The sequence below is a fragment of the Medicago sativa genome, chromosome 4 (genome assembly GCF_051527215.1).
Source record: "Medicago sativa cultivar Bolivia chromosome 4, Bolivia_mono, whole genome shotgun sequence".
NCBI lineage: Eukaryota > Viridiplantae > Streptophyta > Magnoliopsida > Fabales > Fabaceae > Medicago > Medicago sativa.
The window spans coordinates 80,673,121-80,692,496 of NC_140752.1; the positions used below are offsets into that span (position 1 = coordinate 80,673,121).

Genomic DNA, 19,376 nt, shown 5'->3' on the forward strand with positions numbered 1-19,376 from the left:
ACAGTTTCAAAAGCCAATTTTCATCAGCCGAACCTGCAGACACATACACAGTATCACAATCGGTCATCAAGGAGCCATTTTTTCTAAACCTGCAAAACTACAGAGGTAGCAGTTCACTATTTCACCATCAAAACAACCAGCATCACACTGTCACAGAGTCACGAATCCAGGCACAATTCTACAGTCCTAACCCACCATAAATCCATTCATAAACCATCGGTACCTTCGAAGCAGTCCCAACATAAGCCAAACCTATTCACAAACGCAACCAAAAACCTCAAAACTGAATCATCAGAATCACAAGAAGCCATAACCCAACAATCAAAGCCAGATCAGAATCGAAGGGTTACAACCCAGCTTCATCCTTTTTTTTTGTCTCTTTTCCTTATAACTTTTGTTTGTTTTTGTTGTTTTTAGGTAGAAGAGCCGTAAAAAAAAAAGTAAAAAAAGAAGAGAAGAAAGAGATCGTAGAAAAAGAAGGGAGAGAAAGATGAAGGGAAAATGAAAGAAAGAAGGTCGTTGGGGTTATATATAACCTTGTGATCCAGTGCTTGAGGGTGCATGTCTTCCCATGCACCCTCGCCTTCCTAACCCTTTAATTTCGATCTAACAGCCTGCAGCATTTCCCTCTTGATCTGATCAGGGCCGTCGATCAAATCAACGGCCCATTTTGAATCCCCAATCTCTTTTACTTCCTTTTTATTTTTTATTTTCTTTATGCATTTTATTTTATCACGCATTTTTATTTTTTTGTGCATTCTTATTTTATTGTTTATCATATCATCATGCATATTTATTTTCCATCATTTATTTTTTATTGCATAGATTTAGAATGTAATTAGGTCAATTGTACAAATCATAAATGAAAAAGTGTGTGTGTGTGTGTGTGAGTGTGTCTTTTATTTCTTTACCGTTTTATATATCAAAAAATGCAAAAAAAATTAGATTAGGTTAGGAGATTTTGTGGTGATCCAATGTCACTACAAAATTCTCACGCTTTTGTTTTATTGCTACGTTAGTTTTTTAGTTTTTAATTATTATTCAAAAATAACAAAAACATTCAAATAACCAAAAAATCACAAAAATATTTTCATAATAAACCTTGATTTCTCAATCAAGTGAGCGTTCTTTTTATTTTCTTTCTTAATCAAATATCAAATCAATTTTAATCATACTTTGAGTCATTTTTCTTTCAATATAAAAAACACAAACAAATTCTTTTTGCCACTTGGCTTTTCTCTTTAAATTTTTTTTCAAAACTAATAAAAAACACATAACCAATCAAACGTCATTTTTTTTTAACCCCGAACTACGAGGTTTTGATCCCTCACGGGTACGTAGGCAGAGGACACTCGTCCTTCCAAATCAATAAAATGTAGATAATTAGGTCTTCCTTTTTTTAATCATTTCAAAGTTTCATTTTTTTTTAAAAAAAAAAAGCAAGCAAGTTTATAGCACAAAACGTTAAATAAAACCAAAAGGTTCTCGTAGAGTACTACGAATATTTAGGGTGCTAATACCTTCCCTAAATATAACCAACCCCCGGACCCCCCAATTTAAATAAATTTTTTCAAAGTCGTGAAATAAAAAGTGAGTCAAACGCTAACCAAATAGCCTTGACCTCCGAAAAATGACGCGACATACTGCTTCTGAACTAACTTCAGAACCTAAAATCCTACTCAGGAGCAAGCAAACTTTAATCAGACACGTAGTGCATGTTCAAATTTTTCTTTATAAAATCAAATCTTTCAACAGTTAAAGGCTTAGTAAATATATCAGCCCATTGATTTTCAGTATCAATGAATTGTATATCTAAAATTCCTTTTTGAACATAATCTCTGATAAAATGGTGTTTGATTTCAATGTGCTTGGCTCTTGAATGCAAAATTGGATTTTTAGACAAACAAATAGTAGCAGTATTATCACAATAAATGGGAATACTGTTAGCAATTATCTGATAGTCTTCCAACTGATGTTTCATCCAAAGTAGTTGTGTACAACAACTTGCAGCTGAAATGTATTCTGCTTCTGCCGTAGACATTGCAATAGTTGTTTGTCTTTTGCTAGCCCATGATATAAGATTATCACCCAGAAATTGACAATTGCCACTGGTTGACTTTCTTTCAATCCTATCACCAGCATAATCAGCATCACAGAATCCAATTAGCTTATAATCTAAGGATTTCCTATAAAGGAGTCCAAGATTAGTTGTTCCTTTCAAATACCTGAAGATTCTCTTGACAGCAGTCATATGAGATTCTCTAGGATCTGATTGGAATCTTGCACACAAGCATACACTGAATAAAATATCTGGCCTAGATGCAGTGAGGTATAACAAAGAACCAATCATACCTCTATACAGCTTCTGGTCAACTTTAGCTCTTTCATCTTCTTTGCTTAAGGTGCACGTAGGGTGCATTGGAGTGTTCATCACTTTACAATCTTCAAGTTTGAACTTCTTTAGAAGCTCCTTTGAGTACTTAGACTGATGAACATAGACTCCATCTTTGCATTGATTAATTTGAATGCCCAGGAAGAACTTCAGCTCTCCCATCATGCTCATTTCAAATTCATCCTGCATTAACTCAGAAAATTCCTTGCAAAGAGATGCATTAGTAGAACCAAATATTATATCATCAACATATATTTGCACAACAAGAATATCTTTCCCAAGGGTCCTTCTGAAGAGTGTTGTATCAACCTGTCCTCTTTTAAAATCATTCTTGATTAAGAAATTACTTAGTCTATCATACCAAGCTCTGGGAGCTTGTTTCAAGCCATATAGTGATTTCTTCAGTTTAAAAACATGGTCAGGATATTTAATATCCTCAAATCCAGGAGGTTGCTTGACATACACTTCTTCTTCTATGACACCATTTAGAAATGCACTCTTGACATCCATTTGATATAATATTATGCCATGATTAACTGCATAGGAAAGAAGTAACCTGATTGCTTCCAATCTTGCAACTGGAGCAAACGTTTCAGTGTAATCAATGCCTTCTTGTTGACTATACCCTTGTGCAACAAGCCTGGCTTTGTTTCTTGTTACTTCACCTTGCTCATTCAGCTTGTTTCTGAATACCCATTTTGTTCCAATAATGTTCTTGTGCTGAGGTTTGGGTACCAGATCCCACACATCATTTCTTTGGAATTGATTCAACTCTTCTTGCATAGCTAGGATCCATCCATCATCTGAAAGTGCTTCATCAGCTGTTGTAGGTTCAATCATTGAGATTAGTCCAATCATTGACTCTACTTGTCTGAAATGTGATCTTGTTCTTCTTGGACTATCTTTGTTTCCAATGATTAGCTCCTCAGGATGTGAAGACTTGTGTTTGAATGTGTTTCTGGGAGGATCTGCTTGATGTGAGCCATCTTGTGCTTCATCAGAAGCAGCTTCATCTTGCGCTTCTGATGTGGGTTCAGCTTCTGGACTATCTTCAGATTCAGCTATCTGATCAGGTTCTGGAGTAACTTCAAGAACCTGTATCTCTGCAAAACTTTCATCTTGCTTTGAAGTTTTATCTTCAAGCTCCTTGTCATCAAATTTAACGTGCATAGATTCTTCAACACAGAGTGTTTCTGAATTATACACTCTGTGTGCCTTTGACCTTTCAGAGTAACCTAAAAAGATTCCTCTTTGGGCCTTGGCATCAAATTTCTTTAGGTAGAGCTTGTTGTTCAGAATGTAACATGTACATCCAAATTGATGAAAGTAAGAGATATTGGGTTTTCTTCCTTTAAAGAGTTCATATGTTGTTTTCTTCCTTTAAAGATATTGGCTAAAGATGACGAGCAAGCTGGCTATGACTCCAACAATGATATGATATATCTTTCTGTCAATTTGGATGTTGTTTTCTCTTTAAAGGACACTTGAGCTTCTTAAACATAAAGCATAATTGACGGTTTGTTACTACTAATTGGGTATTAATTTTATGTTGCACAAACAGATGAAAAACATATTTGCTTACACGTATACCAGAATCAGAAAATCATTAAATAGAATTATGAGAAAATTGTAATTACAAAAATTTATATACAGAAGCAGAAGCCCAATTAATTGAGAGTAAAGAAATTCAGATTTTTTCAACTTCTTAAATTCACTTGAATAGTTTAATACTACTCTCTGTAAGTTTAGGACGTAGCAAGGTTGGAATAACTCTGTCATCCCACTCTAAATTGTTCCACCACTCCGTCTTGCATTTGATTGTAATCAAGTTATTCTTGGAAGCAAAGCTGGAACTCAAAGGAAGCTTCCTCAGATTGGGGCAATCAAGTACCGTAATACGTTTTAGGGAAGGAAAATCCAAAGCTCTCTTGTGGATGCTCACTAGTTTTGGTATATCATAAAGGCAAAGGTCTTTAAGATTTGCGAATATCATATCATTGTTGGAGTCATAGCCAGCTTGCTCGTCATCTTTAGCTTCTTTTACCACCTCTTCAATTGAACTACAAAAATCAACATAAAGGACCTCGAGAAGCGGAGCATACCTCAACCATGTCAAATGAGTTATTGAATTACATTCAACTATGTACACTTGGCGAAGCTTGCCAAGATGGTATTTGTCGGTAATCGAGGAACCATCGACGAGGCTTTGTATGCTCAAAAGAATTATGCCATCCAAATGCTTGATTTCCGACATGGATGTTAATAATGAAGACATTTCAAGTGACTTTGTCCCCTCCTCTTTCAAACCAGTAATCCAAAGGAATCTACAGCAATCTCGTAATTTGGTGGAGTGAAATAATCTCTGCACACTAGTGATGTTACTTAATGCAATGCACAGTTCCTCCAATTTTGGTAATGATTCCAGCTTCTCCAGTAATGATATCTCTTCTTGTTCAGTACTGACACCAAATCCTCTAAATCTAAACACCTTTAATTGTTCAAGACTTTCTATCACTTCCAAAAGATCATGTACAACGCTATTGTCAATATCATCCATAAGGAGTACCCTCAAGTTTTTCAACTTCTTCAATGCAATAGGCAACTCAAATACTTTTGATCTTGAGAGGTTAAGGAATTCCAAGTTGATTAACTCGCCTATTTCTGAGGATAGATTGATTATACGACAAATCTTTGATAAATCCAACACTCTCAGCTTTTTTATGGATTGGAAATTCAATGATAAAGTAGGGGCATTAGAATCCATCTTTTCTAAATTTAAACAAAAGGTGGTCAGATTTGGACAAGTTGGTACCTTCCAGCTTTCTTCTGAATCCCAATCAGTAGTTATTACTGAAATCTTCTCTACAACATTCAATCTTTTAGAATCCATTTCCGACATGGAAATTGCTTCCCCTTGAACTACAATTTTGTCTTTGTTTTCATCTTCATCTCGACCTAACCATAGTGCCATATCTCTAATCACATCATGCATCTTAATCACATCATACTGATTTCATTACCAATACCCTCCTCTAATAGGCATGAAAGTATTAATTTTTCAATTATAGTTTTCCCTTTGATGTACATACCATACATACTTTTTCCCGCATCCATCCAAGCATCATAACTTTCCACCCCAGCCATGGCACTTCCCACAGTGATTAATGCTAGCGGCAATCCTCCGCATTCTTTAGCCATTTCATGCGCTAGCCTTGGGATCTCTGTGTGACATTTCAATGTCTCATCACCTACGTTGTTACAAAACAATTCAAATGCTTCTTTATCATATAAACATTTCACTTCCAGTTTTGTTTCCACTTTCATTTTAGCACACACATCCTCAAACCGTGTTGTGAACACAACTTTTGATTTGTTGTTACTTTCTTTCGGGACCGGAACTCCTATTGCCTGTAGTTCTAGCTTTCCCCATAAATCGTCTAACATCAACACAAACTTCTTTTCTTTCAACCGTTCATGAATCTTCGCTACTCTTTGCTCTTGACTACTTCTTTTCCAAAAACTCTCATCAATCCCTAACCTATTGCTGATGTCAGTCATGATTTTATTGATATCACAATCTTTAGAAACAACTGCCCACAACACTATATCAAAACTATGCCCCCTCTTTCCTAACTCACTGTGAATTCTCTTCATAAGGGTAGTTTTTCCGACCCCACCCATTCCATATAAACCAATCATTCCCACATTATTATCTTCAAGTCTTTTCCATACTTTGTTGAACATCAAGTCCAAGCCTATAGTCTCACCACAAGGCATCTCATCAACAGGTTTAGGTGGTTGCTCAATAGTAAACTGCGTCTTATCAGCTTTAGAAAGCAAGGCATTCACTTCATTGAGTCTCTCAACAATTTCCTTTCCCAACTTGTAGCTTGACACAAAGTTCTTTGGGCAGTAACCATTCAGACATCTGTTGTTTTGAAATTCTTGACGATACTGATTAGCCTTCATCATTTTCTGTTAGAAACATAGAGTCATGGACCTATGAGATATTTATGTAGGATATTTATAAAGAATTACATTTTTGGTCACTGTTTTTTAAGTTAGGTTATGTCTAACTTCACAGATTTGTAAAAATATTCAGAATGTTATAAGAATCTCATCCAAAGAAAGTTTGAGTTTTTTTAACAAACATGAATTAAATATGAATATGAAGGATCAAAAACATAAAAAAAAAAATATTTAATTTCTCTTTTCTTAAAAAGTTAAAAAAAATAACTGGAAAAAATTGTTATAATATTTTAGATATGATTGCAAAAAAAAAATATATAATTTAAAAATGATACGCAAGAGTTGACTTAAAAGTCGTGATCAAAAGTTTTAATTGAAAAACTTTGTGGATTAAAGTCGTAGAAAGATTTTAGAGAATTTAAAACTAAAAGTTAAAATATTTATAAGAACCAAAAACATATTTAATCCTTTTTTTTTGGAAAGAGAAAAATATTGATGAGTGGCTGAGATGATGGCAGGACAAACAGCAGCAGAGAAAATGCAGGAGAGGATCTAGATCCATAGAACAACACAGGTAAGACAAAAAAAAATAAGAAACTAAAATTTAGGGTGAAGAATAACGTAAATTCGTAAAAAAAAATTGGTCAAATAGTCTAGCAGAATGCTTCTTCAAAAACAAAAAAAACCTAGCGGAAGAAGAATATTAATTAATTGTATTTAGGGTTCGAATTCCGACCCTACATTTATTATGTATTATCTCTTACCAAGTAAGCTTCGTTCACGCGAATAATGTAAATTCGTAAAATGTTATGTCAACAACATCAATATTTGACATCATTCAAATATTATCATAGAAAACGGTTGTAGAATTTTTTTTATGGGTAAACAATTATAGCATTGTTCATCTTAAAATTAGTAGTTAAAGGAATTATTCGGTTTGGAATTAGTAGTTAAATGAATTTTTTTTTTTTACAAAAGTAGTTAAATGATTATTATCTCCTCAAAAAAAATGAATTATTATCTGATAGATAACTATTTGATATTATTCAAAAGGTTTGTAGTAACTAAATATACTAAAAATTTCTAAAAAAAAAAAAAAACTAAGGGAAATGTTAACTTGTGCCCTTAAGGCACAAGTTTAGAAATCAAATGTAGAAATAATGTATTGGAAATATTAATACTAAAAATGACTTTTAAAAAAAAAATAGTAATACTAAAAATGACTTGATAGAGAAAATATATAAGATTAAAAAAAAGGTTTTCTAACCTATGCAACATTGTGCATGTTACTCTTCAAAAATGAAAATGATTTATAAATTTTATGTTGAAAAAATTACTTTTTAAACTTTCAATGTGTTAAATGCATCATTCCCAAGATAAAATTTTCTCTTTATACTTCTTATCAAGTATTTTTCTTTTACTCCCTCCGTTTCAAAATGAGTGTCGTTTTAGGTGTTTACACACATATTAAGAAATGCAATGATTAAGAGAAAGAGAATGGTTATTTTACCAAATTATCCTTATTAACTATTAGTTAGTTTTAAAAGTAATACTTTGGAAGTAGTGTGCAGAGTATTAATTGGAGGGTACAATTGAAAAAAAAAAAGTTATTATTGCATTGAAAACTGAAAGCGACACTCATTTTGAAACAAATTTTTTTGGCTAAAGCGACACTCATTTTGAAACGGAGGGAGTAGTATTTTTCTTTTTATCATAAGAACACTTGTTAGTATTTTTCTTTTTTTCAATTTGATGTGTAATTATTTTTTAACAATGTTCCATAACTTGTTTCGTTACGTATTTTCCAAAAATTAAGAAAAACTATTTCTTAATTACTAATACCTGTTTGAAAATTCCATTATGATCATTTTATTTTTTTTAAACTGTAAAAAAAAGTAAACAAATTAAAATATATTACTTTCTTTTAAATATAAAAAACTATATAATAAAATAAAAGAGCATATATGTATACGTTTAATTTGAATTCATAGATAACGTAAATTATAGAGAGCTTCACGTTAGTTTGGAAATCATAATTCCACCAAAAGAGCTTTAAAGCTCACATATTTTTCTGTAAAAAACTTACATTTATTTTTTAATATCTTGTTTTACTTTTTTTAGGAGAATAGTTTGTTTTACTTCATTACTTGTATATATGTGTATCTATAAAAATGTTTTTCTTTTGTGTGATACGCAGTTTTTATAAAAGGGCAAATTACACTAACCTCCCCTGAGGTTTTCCTAAATAGCACAAACATCCCCTCTAGTTTTTAATTAAACATTAACCTCCCTTATTTTGTTGTTAAATTGACAAGCACCTCCCTTCCACACTAACGGTGTTTCATCTCTGTTAACTTTGTCTCTTTCCCTGGCTTTGGTGGAACAAGAAGAAACAGCTGCACAATATCCACATGACCAAACGGCTTTAATCGGAGTACTGAATCTCAGAGAAAACTAACAACCATCAAACAATTCATTAATACTTATTATTCGATCTGGCCTCTACGGTTAATTTATCCATTGGATCCAAGGCAAACACTGAAGCATATTTAGTTTGTTGATTTTTCGATTATCCAAAACAATCCAATTGACCCCAAAAAAAATTACACTTCCAAAAAATAAAATTCATCCAAAACTGGATATTTTTTTGTTGACGCACAACCCATTTAATCCTAAAAGACAACACATAAATCAAATATTAAAGATTTAAGTTTTACCAATAGTACATGCAATACATAAGAATTTTTTGTTTAAAAAAATTGGTAGAAAAAATAATCAACATAGTAAAAGGTGTTGTGAACTGACGAAGGAGAAAAGAGGAAGAAGGTGTAGTAGAAGAATGACATATGGAGATGCGGTGAAAATAGTGAAATAAAGGATATTTTTTACATTTTGCTGAGGTTATTAGTGCATTGAGGTTTCTAGATCCACTAGAACCTGAGAAGCTTGATAAGATTTCCAGGAATAATGGAGCTTCTCTCTAACCCTGGAATTTTTTTTTTTTTTTAAATCTAACGGAAGTTTAATGGTGTCAAAATGAAGGGAGGTTAATGAATTTTGAAAATTAGAGGGGGTGTTTGTGTTGTTTAAGAAAACCTCAAGGGAGGTGAATGTAATTTACTCTTTATAAAATAAATAAACCAGTAATATATTAGGTTTGTAAAATAATGCCAAATTGATAGCTAATTAAATTAATAGGATAGAAGAAAAAAACCACTTCTCAAGAAAAGGTTGATTGATATGATAGATCATCTCCAATGCAGTACCCCATCTGAGTGCTTAAACAAGTCTTGACTGTACACATCATACGTTTTATAATGCAGCACTCCATCTGAGTGTTTATGAAAGATTATCTGAACTACAACTGTTATAAACAATCAATTATTAAGGATAAACCAATGATCCGATTTCATCTTTCCTTACTTCCAAGAGTTCAGGGTACTTAGGATAAATCAATGTCAACATATTCCTCAATATTTGTAACCAAACTTAGGATTTTTTTTTTTTAAAATGTCGACCAACTACTCTACATACAAATAGAGCCATAGCAAAACAGATTGACATCAAATCATTTGAGAACTTGAACGAACTATTTCTCACATAAATCTATCAAAATATATTATTATTCCACAAACCAAAAAGCCTGAAAACATAATGACATTTATCTACATAAAGGATGATCACCACACCCACACATAGTTTTCACTTTTCACTACAATACACACTTGCCATTCACCTGAAAATATTCCAAGAAAAAGACCCTGTGATTTTGAAACTCTTCTCTGAAGACCAACATATATTAATTTATCCAGACCAACATTCTATACAGAATCTACAACCACATCGCCCTGCTGCTTAGCAAGGTATCTTTCCCTCCTCTCTTTCTGAAAAAACATAATCAGGAATCATATTATAGATAGATAGATGAGCATTGTCCAAAAGTGAGTATTGCAATTTGCAAAGAAAAATATTTAACAAAATTAAAATAACATACGCACCCATTCGTCAATGACAAGCCCTTCACCGATAATTTTAGGCCCTGCATCTTCTGCAGGTTTCTTCCGTGCTTCAAGGGCAGCATCAGCATCAGCCAACTGCCGCTTCAATTTTTCCAAAATCTTAATGAAGAAAAATAGAATCCCATAAGTAATATACAATCAATTAATATATTATATACAGACAACTTATAGACAAAAATAAAGATAGCCTATATTGAATGTCTCGCCCACAATAAAGTAACAGATAATTAAATGAACTAGTGCAGAAAGAACAAAGGAGTCGTGTAATAACCACAAAAATTGCCCAAATAAAAAAGTACACTGAAATTTTTTTTACTCACAGGACTTGGACGCTCTGGATCTAGAAAAACAACGCGCAAAATCTGCTCAACTGCCACCTGGTCTTTCTGCTCATCAAACTGTTTCCAGGCAGAAAAAATTAATGGCCTTAGAAAACAAATCTAAATAAGATCTCACTTTTAGACAAAAGTAAAAGTTTATAGCAAAATAAAATTATCTAACCAGCTCGGGGACGTAATCAATTGAACCTTTGACCTTCAAACTCATGATTTTAAATTTGAGTCCACTCTTTTCTGGCTTTTCATTATTTTCTGGTTGCTCTACAAACTTGAACACTGGTAAACAGAATACAAATTAGAAAGAAAACTAAACCTTGTATTTATTATACTAGCTTAGGTTGCACCCAGAAAAGAATATGTAGAGAAATCGAATATTGCCTACCGGTTGCTATGATACTCTCGCCAGGTGCAAGGATAGCTCCAGGAGGACGCATGAAACAACTTTTTGGTGCAGTTGTTTGAAACTAAGATAAACAAAGAAACATCTCAAAACAGATAGTTTAATTCCAACACTAATTTAGAATATAGGAAGACTTGTCAATTCATACAATAATAAATGAATAATTTTCCTGCAAAACAGTGACATAGTAAAAGTAAGAATAGACAGGTGAGTTCGAGACTCGATCAACATACCGCGACAACAAAAACTGCATATGAGAAAAGAAACATATAAAGACGTATTAAGTAGGGGAATAAATAAACAGGTGAACATGTTTCACTATATTTTGAATGTTACATGATAATAAATAGGGGGTAAATAAACAGGTGACATGTTTACCATACCTTAAATGCTACATTAGATTTACTGGTGTTTTTAATCCTGATGGCACTCCTAACCTGTTTTCCTGGCTCATCTACACAAGACAGAGAGGAAAGAAAGAACAAAATTGAGTAAGAGAAGGATGCATAAAATGACCAATCATGAGGAGAAGTACTCGAATAAGAAATCTGTAAAACAAAAATGAGCACATGTCCATGAATCTGCCTATGTATTTATGGACCTAAAAGTACATACAACATTAGGAGCATGATCACAAAGCGACTTTTTATATCTTATTTTCTGTGTCGCCCATTTGTTTGACCTACTTTCAAAATTTACAGTTTCCGCGCAGCCATTAAAACTTGGTATCTTAGTTATGCACATCTATGATCTATCTTATACTAGTTAAAAAGACAACAAAGACAACTTTTTAATAATTAAAAAGCAATCCCTAGTAACTTCCATTGCTAACAAGGTAAGGCATTATTGCTGCCATTCAAATTTAACTGCTTAGTAGAAGAAAGCAACCTTTCTAGTCTCTAGCGTATTGTACTCTAGTAAGCCTCTCAACCTCCACAACATATGCACACAATAGGAAATGAGATGCTGACAATAAATGACCATAAATTATGTGTACAGTAATATATACCATGCCAACGATGTGCTTAGCAAGGGTTTGAGCTTTTTCTGTTTTGTGAACGTGATGATCTTTAGAGGAGCCTTGCTCCCTAATTTATATTAGCTGTGACCGAGGAGGAAGCGGAATGACTTCGAAGCCGTCCCTCAACGTGCGTTGCCAGCTCCCCCCCTTCTTCTCGCCAACCTCCCCTCAATCAGCAGTCATGTGACTAAAAAAGGGAAGGACTTGGTCGCATCATGATGTGGGAGCCCTATTCCTCGAATATGGGAGTCAAGGATCCGCTCAATCAAGCTATGTGGCTGTGGACCCCCCCCCCCCCGAGGTATTTTGTATGACATCCTGGCCTCGCCTACGTGGCGAATCCGTCTGCTCTTCTCGGGTAGCTGCATATGTTCTTAGCTGTCGTAACTATTATAACGGTACACAGCACCCCAAGCACGGGGTCATAAGGGCAAAGTGTTTGAGTAAGGTTCCTTAACACTGACCTTAAATGTTGTCTTCTCTGATTGACGGTACAAATTGAAACAAACCCAAAGAGAAAAGATCGTTTTATTATTTTTTGGTTACCCATGGTATCCTCCGGCCAAAAGCCCGAGACTAATCCTTCGAGGTACGGAGATCCACTTAAGGGGATGACCTCTCCTAACAAGTTATCTTTCGTACGCAGCAGCCATGGATCGAACACATGACTACATGCTTAAGACACTCGGTTATCGGCCAATTGTGCCACACTATGTTGGTAAAAAGAACGTTTTTTTTTTTTACATCATATAGTACATTCATCACTTGGATGAACAAAACCTGACCCAAAACTAAAATCATATATGGACCATCGTTCTCTAACTAAATTTTGTCAATAGAAAGATTAAAATCTAACGCCTAAGGACAAAAAAGGCCCTTATAATGTATGGAAATTGAGGGAGTTTGAATTTCGCAAACGCTTTCAATTTTTCCATTTTCGGAAATACTTTGTGAAGTAGTATTGGCTAGAAATTCACTTTTTTAAAGTGAATAAGTGAAATGTCACAGGTTTGAGCCAATGATCTAACGAACTGAGCTAAGCTCACGTGGACAAAATACTTTGAGATCCAGAACATAAACAAGTCAACCATTCCTTTTTAAACAGGCAAGAATTCTAAACCAGATAAAAAAGTTTAGGGAAATGTTAACTTGTGCCCTTAAGGCACAAGTTTAGAAGCCAAATGCAGTAACATATTTTTGGAAATTGTGCATTCAATGTCTTGAAATGTTAAAAACTTATTTTTTTTTCAATGCAAAACTTATGTTTTAATTCTTAACTTGTGCCCGACACAAGTTAACATGACCCAAAAGTTTATAGTTATAGATAGTTAAATTAAAGAATTAATAACACACACACACCCTCTAATTAAATTGAAATAAACATAATTTAATAGAAATTACAGCAAATACTTATACTTAAATAGATCATGATAAAACCAATAACAACATAAAAAGTAAAACAGAAACATAAAAAATGAGCAGCATACATACAAGGAAAGTAAAGTTTGTTAGAAGGATCAAGCTTGAGACGACGTCGTGTTGGGAGAAGCGATCTAGCAACAGATGAAACTGAATTTGAAGTGTGTGAAGTTGAACCTTCAAGAGGAGTGTTACTGTTAGGGTTATGATGATGATGAAGGTTGTTATTAACAGAAGACGACGTCGTGTTGGTGGAAGAAGTGTTAGAATTGCGAAAAGGAAGTTTGAAGAAATTCCAAACCTTAGGTTCGGAGTGAGGTTTGGGTTCAGCTACGGCCATGGTAGGTGTCTCTCTGTTTTGAGAAAATGATGAAAGAGGAAAATGAAGGAAGGGAAACGAGGGCCTTGACTTTCACGTTTTACAATTTTCAACTTTTCAAAGTGAGTGTGTTAGATAAACGACGACGTTTACTTTTTATTTTTTTTTAAAAAAAAAATAAATAAATACTGTAATGAGTTGTTGAATGGGAAATGAGAATTTTGGGGATACGACGTGGCAGCGATGTTCGTGGAAAATGTGGTGGGTCTCTTGCAATTTCAAGTAACCAGTGTTAATGTTTAGAACACGTTATGGGGTTGACTTTTTCAAAAAGTGTGAACCTTCTTTCAGCCTACACGACAAAAAGGTGAGATTAAGCAACAGAGGGTGATGATAATAGAAAAATAATAGGGTCTTTAGAGCATCCACAATGGTAGTTCCCTAACAAGGACTCCTTAAATGGATCCCACGTGACACATCACTTATTTATAATTTTTTAATAAAAGTACCTATTAAGGACTCAATGACTCCAATAGCAATACACTAATAAGGACTCAAATGAAAAGTACTTAAATATGTCCCACTATTTTTACATATTAAACAAAAATAATTTATCTATTACTCATTTTTACAAGTGGGACCAAGTAGTACACATTTTATTACTTCTTTATGCAAGTGGGACCAAGTAGTACATATTTTATTACTTCTTTATGCAAGTGGGACCAAGTAGTACACATTTTATTACTTTTTTAAACGTGGGACCCGTTAGTTACCCAGGAGAGAGAGGGTCCTTATATAGTTGCTCGTTCCTTAACGGGGACTCAATTTTTCTTCCTCCAATGGAGGGTCCTTAACGGGGAGTGGTCCTTGTTAAGTAAGGACCCCCCATTGGAGATGCTCTTACAACTAGTCTCTCCTTCACATAATATTTGATACAGTTGACCTTATTACGCATGTCAATGCATAACTTTGAGTATAAATATCTTGGATAATATATTAGAAAAAATTATGAAAATTTGATATTTTGAAAATTCTCATCGAGACGAATCTAACGATATCTTATATGATATTATTTATCTTTGTATATTAGTAGAAAAATACGATCAAAGTAAGTTATCTCAAAATTGCAAATTTTCAAATAGATCATCTATTACAGGACGGAGATAGTACTATAAAATTGGCTTTTATTTAAGCAAACATCAAATTTAAACTTGGAAAAAATAGGTGGACAATAAATGGTGTATACATTTTGAGAGAAAAAGAGACATTCTCCTATTTTTTAGGGTTTAGGAATGAAAAAAATTCATCATTTTACAATATCAATACAAAATTAATTATGTTTTTTTGTAATATACCCTTTGTCTATCCTATACGGCCATAAATATTATATTCTCCTATACAAAATCTGAGTCCGGATCTGCTCCAGTTCCTCATCTGTCCAGTTTCCCAGTTCCTTTCCCTGATGTGAGACACGTGGCAAACAAAGTATCAACGGTTCAGATTAAAAAACCAAAATCAGTATTTATTTAATAAAAAAAGAGAATTACGTGTTTCGCTACCCTTAATTCCTTCTCGCACTCGCCGTCGTGAACAGGAAAACACGTTGAAACACAGCATTGAACCCAAATTCATATGTCGTCATGACACACCATCTCACCGCGCCGCTCTGTCACACCGTCGTCGACTGGTTGATACAAAATCATGACATTATTGCTGCCAAATTTTGAAAGTGTTTCCCCTTTTTCATTTTTCCCTTCTTCATGTTTCCAGTTCATGTCATATCTTTTTTAATTTATTAATAGTGGTGTGGATTTAAAGTACGTAAGAGAAAGTAAGATTGAAATTTGCAGATTGAAAAGAGATGAAGCAGTGGTGCGGCGGAGCGGATGAGGGTTCCTTTTCACGGTTTCTTTGTTTTATTTATTAAAAAAATAATTATTTTCAAAATTTTAATCTAGACCATTGAAATAATTAATTGCCGTGTGTCTTACATCCGTGAAAGGAACTGGGAAACTGGACAGATGAGGAACTGGAGCAGATCCGGACTCACAAAATCTAGAGTCAAGATCCTCCCCATTTATTTTCCTCTCCATTTCCTCCATTTAGAGAGATAAAGACACATAAAAAATAAAAAATAATTAATTATGATGAGACACATTTAATGATAGGACCCACCACCTATTTTTTGTGTCTATCTCTCTCCAAATTGCATCTTCCATTTATTTTTATAAATGGAGAGGATCTTAACCCCAAAATCTATCCCACTACCAACTACAATATTAATTTTTCCTGGGGTAAAGATCCTCTCCATTTGTAATTTGTTTCATTTGTTGTAATTTGGAGAGAGATGGACACAAAAAAATTAATGATGGTGGGATTCACTTAGTGATAGGACCCACCACTTTTTTTTTGTCTATCCCTCTCCAAATTGCAACAAATGGAACAAATTACAAATGGAGAGGATCTTAACCCTTTTTTCTGCACTTTGTAATTAACGTAAAGTCCATTTTTTAGAGAGAGAAATTCATTGGAGTAGTAGGATGTTTGGTAGGAGAGATGTTTATGCAATTTTAATTAGTAAATTTGTTAGGAAGGGTAATATAAGAATGTTGTGTAAATGTTCAACAAAATTTATCAGACTTTTGAATATGCCTACAAATGATAAAGTGGCTTATAATAAAACGGAGAGAGGGAGGGTGGCATTTAGGGTGGGTAGCAACAATTCTTTCCCACCATGGGAAAGTTGCAATTTTACTGCCACGTGCCAGTTAACACAGGTTATTTTTTCTTTATCAAGTGTTACAAAAATGTAATACTCCCTCCGTCCCTATATATAACCCCATTTTGCCTTTTTCACATTTCTTAAGAAAAGTTGTTAGTACAATTAATGTGTATATTTTGTGTGTTAATATTACCAAATTATCCTTTGTTTATATGTGTATTAAATTGACTTTTCATATTTCAAGATAAGTTAATACTATTAATTAGGGGTATCTTTAGGAAAAAATAATAAATGCATCTAGTAATTTGAAAAGGTATTTATATATAGGGACAATTTTTTAGTCAAATGGGTGGTTATATATAGGTACGGAGGGAGTATTTATAATAGTTTTAATAATTTTAATAATACACAACTTATTTTTGTGAAAACAAATCTGCACCTCCCCCATCTTCTCAAATCAGTGGCGAGTTTTTTACCCTCATCTTCCATGGCATCCCATTCAACATAATCAGAACTCAGCTATGTTCTTTTCCTTCTCCAAAGTCCAACCAAAACAAGAGAATCAAAATCAGTTTCACAATAAAAGTGTTAATTCCATCTCCACCAAAATATTAAATGAAACCCAGAATAACCAAAATTCTGTAATTCCAATAAGTCCATACTGGATCTACAACTGCAAGAGTGAAATGTGTGAAGGTGAGAAAAACACAAGAATGGGGGTTGAATTGTGTTTTGAAAAATTCTTCGTTTCTCTAAATAACTGAATACACTGATCAGAAGCTAAGTGAGACAGCTTCTGAAGTGATGATCAGAATCTAAATGCAGCGGAATAAAACAGAGAGAGAGAAGAAGAACGACACAAAGCAATTATACTGGTTCCTTCCACAATCCGGAAGTAGTCCAGTCCCCCTTGCACTTCCAAGGAGATTTCACTATGAGTAATATCTGATTACAAATGCTCAAGCACACAAGCAAGAGACTTCCAATGCTCAAGCACACAAGCAAGAGACTTCCTTTGCTCAAGAACACAATCAAGAGACTTCCTGCTCAAGCACAACTGCAAGAGACTTCCTAACTAAACAAAATTACACAGAAAATTGTTTAAGGTTGAACACTTGATATACAATCAGAGGTGCTCACAATACAAATCAGATACAGACTCAATGGACTTAAGAATTTCTAAGATATGACTTTGAGACACAGAAATTCTAAGTGAATGCAGAACAATTTCAGCAGAGGTTTGGTACTTGTGAAAATCTTGTGAGTCTTTCGTTTAGCGTTCTTGCATTACCAATTCTCTAGGTCTTCACTCCTTTATATAGAGGTGTGAAAGAGACGTTGTGAAATTGCCAGCACACCAAAGAGTCGTTGTTGAAGCTTGATCTTTCACCAATGATCTTTTGCCTGATTTGGTTGTTGTCCTATGAAGAACAAATTTGAAATCCATTCCTTATCCAAAGGAACATCTATGCAGGCGAGACCGTATTCTGGAGCTGTTTTCTTGTCTTGAAGTGCAGACACAAAACAGAGTAGTGGAGAACGTGGTTGTACAATTCGTACAAAGTACAATGTCAACGCTTTCGTCCAAATTGCAAACACACACCTTCAAACACCTTTGAATTGACCGTTGCAAGCTCCACTAATCCTTTGTTTGTGTTTTCGAATCCAATAGACAGCTTTTGCATTGATGATTCTTCAATTCTTGATTCTTTGCAAATCCAGTTGATATTCAGCTTCTGGTGAAATGGCTTCTGATGAGGCAGCTTCTGATGATGCAGCTTCTGATGATGCAGCTTCTGATGAGATGACTTCTGCAGCTTCTGATGATGTGACTTCTGGACCTCTTGTCTTCAGGAGCACTATTCTTCAGGAGCAGCTTACTTCAGGAGCGCTATTTCTTCAGGAGCAGCTTGACTTCAGGAGCGCTTTTTCTTCAGGAGCAAGTTGCCTTCAGGAGCGTCCAAGCTTCAAATTTTTGTTGTTTCCATAGCTCTTTATTTGCTCATTCAGAACCAATGATGATGTAACTTTATAATTATGGTCCTGTACACTTGAACAAATATTAGCTAATCCAATTTACAATTTTTAATACCTTGTTATCATCAAAACTCTTTAAGGTTTATTGTTAAACACATTTTGTTCCAACAATCTCCCCCTTTTTGATGATGACAAACAACAGTATTTAAAATTGATCAATTGTTGTTAATCTAATTAACAAGTTGACTTTGGGGTTCTGAGGTTTGTAAGCTCAGAATCTGAGGTTTGTAAGCTCAAACTCCCCCTGAGTCTGATAGTCTTTAAGGTGAGGTTTGTAAGCTCCCCCTAAGTTCTATCCAGGTTAATTAAATTCATTTTGCGCAATAATTATTATCAGAGCTTAAAAGCAAAATTGAATCATTGAAAGAATTTACTTATAGATAAGAAGAATGGTTCAATTAACTTTACTTGAATTTTGATACTCCTTCGTTCATTCATAGCTTATACCAATAAGGTAAAAAGATAGAAGTTTTTCAAAAATTTCAAATGCCATTAATGGGGCTCAGAGCCTTTAAATACTTGTCACATATACTCCCCCTTTTGTCATTATCAAAAAAAAATTAAAATAAATCTAAGCACAAAAGACAAAAAGATATGAGAAAAACTCAAACGTGAGAGAGTATACTAAGCAATGAACTAAATAAATCAGAGCAAAAATCATGTATATTCAATTGTCAGAGGCAGCTAAACAGTCAGAATCAGTAAGCATTCAGAAGCAAGAGAAATAAGACAAGATGATT

General features: G+C 34.0%; 3 protein-coding genes across 3 annotated transcripts; all 3 read right to left on the bottom strand.

Moving 5' to 3' along the window:
• Positions 1–3,894: 3,894 nt before the first annotated feature.
• On the bottom strand, positions 3,895–5,488 carry LOC146932478 (disease resistance protein RPS5-like). The gene has a single exon (XM_085704156.1). The coding sequence runs from the start codon at positions 5,382–5,384 to the stop codon at positions 4,104–4,106; it is 1,281 nt and encodes a 426-aa protein (XP_085560282.1). The 5' UTR covers positions 5,385–5,488; the 3' UTR covers positions 3,895–4,103.
• Positions 5,390–6,408, bottom strand: LOC146932479 (disease resistance protein UNI-like). Its single transcript, XM_085707764.1, has one exon. The coding sequence runs from the start codon at positions 6,362–6,364 to the stop codon at positions 5,390–5,392; it is 975 nt and encodes a 324-aa protein (XP_085563890.1). The 5' UTR covers positions 6,365–6,408.
• A 3,524-nt stretch (positions 6,409–9,932) lies between these two features.
• Positions 9,933–13,965, bottom strand: LOC146932480 (vesicle-associated protein 4-2-like). Its single transcript, XM_085704157.1, has 7 exons — positions 13,631–13,965; positions 11,502–11,572; positions 11,101–11,182; positions 10,882–10,994; positions 10,701–10,778; positions 10,360–10,479; positions 9,933–10,245 (listed from the first exon to the last, which is right to left on the bottom strand). The coding sequence occupies exons 1-7, from the start codon at positions 13,896–13,898 to the stop codon at positions 10,183–10,185; spliced, it is 795 nt and encodes a 264-aa protein (XP_085560283.1). The 5' UTR covers positions 13,899–13,965; the 3' UTR covers positions 9,933–10,182.
• Positions 13,966–19,376: the final 5,411 nt, after the last annotated feature.